The 4047-nt window shown below is 44.2% G+C and overlaps 1 protein-coding gene across 1 annotated transcript in view; it reads left to right on the top strand.

The window, feature by feature from the left end:
* Positions 1-3766, top strand: part of duox (dual oxidase) — a 39098-nt gene extending 35332 nt beyond the window's left edge. The window contains exons 32-34 of the mRNA XM_036960769.1: positions 692-847; positions 951-1079; positions 3245-3766. Coding sequence (XP_036816664.1) covers positions 692-847; positions 951-1079; positions 3245-3367 — 408 coding nt within the window. The 3' untranslated portion in view covers positions 3368-3766. The remainder of the gene's footprint in view (positions 1-691; positions 848-950; positions 1080-3244) is intronic.
* Positions 3767-4047: the final 281 nt, after the last annotated feature.

Below are 4047 nucleotides of genomic sequence, written 5' to 3'. Positions count from 1 at the left end.
CTTCTTTCTTCTTCTTCTTCTTCTTCTTTCTTCTTCTTCCTTTCTTCTTCTTCTTCTTCCTTCTTCTTCTTCTTCCTTCTTCTTCTTCTTCTTCTTTCTTCTTCTTCTTCTTCTTTCTTCTTCTTCTTCTTCTTTCTTCTTCTTCTTCTTCTTCTTTCTTCTTCTTTCTTCTTCTTTCTTCTTCTTCTTCTTTCTTCTTCTTTCTTCTTCTTCTTCTTTCTTCTTCTTTCTTCTTCTTTCTTCTTCTTCTTCTTTTTTCTTCTTCTTCTTTCTTCTTCTTTCTTCTTCTTCTTCTTCTTTCTTCTTCTTCCTTTCTTCTTCTTCTTCTTCCTTCTTCTTCTTCTTCCTTCTTCTTCTTCTTCTTCTTCTTCTTCTTCTTCTTCTTCTTCTTCTTCCTTTCTTCTTCTTCTTCTTCTTCTTCCTTCTTCTTCTTCTTCTTCTTCTTCTTCTTCCTTCTTCTTCTTCTTCTTCTTCCTTCTTCTTCTTCTTCTTCTTCCTTCTTCCTTCTTCTTCTTCTTCTTCTTCTTCCTTCTTCTTCTTCTTCCTTCTTCTTCTTCCTTCTTCTTCCTTCTTCTTCCTTTCTTCTTCTTCCTTTCTTCTTCTCTTTCTTCTTCTTCTTCTTTCTTCTTCTTCTTCTTTCTTCTTCTCAAAATAAAGACACATTTGGGACGCTGCCTCTGTCTGTCTGTAGGTGTACTTTATCTGGGTGACTCGTACGCAGCGTCAGTTTGAGTGGGTGTCTGACATCATCCGGGAGGTGGAGGAACAGGACAGTGTGGATCTGGTCTCTGTCCACATCTACATCACACAGCTGGCGGAGAAGTTTGACCTGCGAACCACCATGCTGGTGAGAAACCACTCCCCCCCCCCCAAAAAAAAAACAGGCCCATGAAGAAGCAATCATGAATTTGTGTTTCAAACCATGGTCTATCTGGGTTGTCTCTGGTCAGTACGTGTGCGAGCGTCACTTCCAGAAGGTGTGGAACAGGAGCCTCTTCACCGGCCTGCGCTCTGTCACCCACTTTGGCCGTCCACCATTCGTCTCCTTCTTCAGTTCTCTGCAGGAAGTGCATCCTGAGGTCAGTTACTGCTACACAACTGTGTGTGTGTGTGTGTGTGTGCGCATGTGTCCTTCAGCACACTGCAGGAGGTGCGGGCTAAGGTCAGTGATAGTTACATATCTGGTCCCAAATCTGCTGTAGTTGTTGTCTAACTGTTTTTCCGTATAGTCAACTACTATGACTGTTATTGTGTAATCTGTTATCCTACGATCGTTATGATCAATCCATTGGACTTGGCTACACAGCACAAACATCTCTGAGAACAGACTGCTGCTGTTCCGATCCATTCCACAGTATCCAGTACAACTCCACCTGTACGTTTGTCCATAAATAAAGTCCACCTGTGTGCAATCTAAGTATCACATGATCTGTCACATGATCTCAGTATATATACACACTTGTTCTGAAAGGCCCCAGAGTCTGCAACACCACAAAGCAAGGGGCACCACCAAGCAAGGGGCACCATGAAGACCAAGGAGCTCTCCAAACAGGTCAGGGAAGAAGTTGTGGAGAAGTACAGACCAGGTGTTGGGTTATAAAAAAATATCGGAAACTTTGAAACATCCCACGGACCGCCATTAAATCCATTATTAAAAAATGGAAAGAATATGGCACCACAACAAACCTGCCAAGTAAGGGCCGCCCGAAAGGAGCTGCAAAGCTCCACAGCGGAGATTGGAGTTTCTGTCCATAGGACCACTTTAAGCCGTACACTCCACAGAGCTGGGCTTTACGGAAGAGTTGCCAGACAAAACCCATTTTTTAGAAAAAAAATAAGCAAACACATTTGGTGTTCGCCAAAAGGCATGTGGGAGACTCCCCAAACATATGGAAGAAGCTACTCTGGTCAGATGAGACTAAAATGTTGCTTTTTTGGCCATCAAGGAAAACCCAACACCTCTCATCACCCCGAGAACACCATCCACACAGTGAAGCATGGTGGTGGCAGCATCAAGCTGTGGGGACGTTTTTCATCGGCAGGGACTGGGAAACTGGTCAGAATTGAAGGAATGATGGATGGGGCTAAATACAGGGAAATTCTTGAGGGAAACCTGTTTCAGTCTTCCAGAGATTTAAGACTGGGACGGAGGTTCACCTTCCAGCAGGACAATGACCCTAAGCATACTGCTAAAGCAACACTAGACTGGTTTAAGGGGAAACATTTAAATGTATTGGAATGGGGGGTAGCCATGTTTCACAATAAAAAAATATTTTGCATCTTCAAAGTGGTAGGCATGTTGTGTAAATCAAATTATAAATAAAAATGTAATTATGCTAACATCAACTTTTTTTTTTTTTACAGATACTTACACTGACAATGTATCTCACACAATCTCTTTATCTCTCTTCCCCCTCTACCCCTCTCTCTCTCTACCCCCCCCCTCTCTACCCCCCCTCTCTACCTCTCTCTCTCTCTACCTCTCTCTCTCTCTACCCCCCCTCTCTACCCCTCTCTCTCTCTACCCCCCTCTCTACCTCTCTCTCTCTCTACCTCTCTCTCTCTACCCCCCTCTCTACCTCTCTCTCTCTACCTCTCTCTCTCTACCCCCCCTCTCTACCCCTCTCTCTCTCTACCCCCCCTCTCTACCTCTCTCTCTCTACCTCCTCTCTCTCTACCCCCCTCTCTACCTATCTCTCTCTACCCCCCCTCTCTACCTCTCTCTCTCTACCCCCCCTCTACACCTCTCTCTCTCTACCCCCCCTCTCTACCCTCTCTCTCTCTACCTCTCTCTCTCTCTACCTCCTCTCTCTCTACCCCCCCTCTCTACCCCCCCTCTCTACCCCTCTCTCTCTCTACCCCCCCTCTCTACCTCTCTCTCTCTCTACCTCTCTCTCTCTCTACCCCCCCTCTCTACCCCTCTCTCTCTCTCTCTACCCCCCCCCTCTCTACCTCTCTCTCTCTCTACCTCCTCTCTCTCTACCCCCCTCTCTCTCTGCCTCTCTCTCTACCCCTCTCTCTCTCTCTGCCTCTCTCTCTACCCCTCTCTCTCTCTACACCTCTCTCTCTCTCTCTACCCCTCTCTCTCTCTCTCTACCCCTCTCTCTCTCTCTCTACCCCTACCCCTCTCTCTCTCTCTCTCTACACCTCTCTCTCTCTCTCTACCCCTCTCTCTCTCTCTCTACCCCCCTCTCTCTCTCTCTACCCCTCTCTCTCCCTCTACCCCTCTCTCTCCTCTCTCCAGGTGGGTAAGATCGGTGTGTTCAGCTGTGGTCCTCCTGGTCTCACTAAGAACGTAGAGAAGGGCTGCCAACAGATGAACAAGAGAGATCAAGCACATTTCATACACCACTATGAAAACTTCTAAACTTGTACAACACTACTAGGGATTTCTGCCCTTACTAGGGACATACTAGGGGTTACAATACACACACCACATGTTACTATGGGAAATAAGAATTACCGTGGGTATCTGTCTTTCTTAACATTGTTTTTTTGTACCGTGCATCTGAAAGTAACAGGATGTGTATATATATAACTCCTAAATGTAAAGTTGCTACACTACTGTACAACAAAACAGCACTGCTTGGGATTTCTGTCCCTCAAGCAGAGATGGAGAATGCTATATACACACAACATTGGAAAACCATTTTTTTAGAAAGAACAGTTTATGATTCCTTCAGACTAGATTTATGATTTACAAATGATTTACAGTGAAAATAAAAGACAGTATATACTGTATTACGTTTTTTTTTTAAATGCACATCATCTGCAAAAAAATTGTAATTCAACAATATAATAAAATGAAATATGTTTCTCTTTCAAGACTGCATCAATATGAACTCGTTTTTAATTAAATCACATACTGTATCTTACATGTAATACCGCTATGCTTTCGTTTTTACGACACTTACTCTATAGAGGAAGTAGTTTGAATAGCTGATCGGCTGACTAGTACAGGTGTGAAGAAAGAAAGCGTGTCTGTTATCTACTTCTAGCCAGCTGATTATTACACAGCACAAACTCTATGTTATCAGGTCAACCGTT

The sequence above is a fragment of the Oncorhynchus mykiss genome, chromosome 2, assembly GCF_013265735.2.
Source record: "Oncorhynchus mykiss isolate Arlee chromosome 2, USDA_OmykA_1.1, whole genome shotgun sequence".
Taxonomy (NCBI): domain Eukaryota; kingdom Metazoa; phylum Chordata; class Actinopteri; order Salmoniformes; family Salmonidae; genus Oncorhynchus; species Oncorhynchus mykiss.
This window is presented reverse-complemented; position numbering and strand designations above follow the sequence as displayed.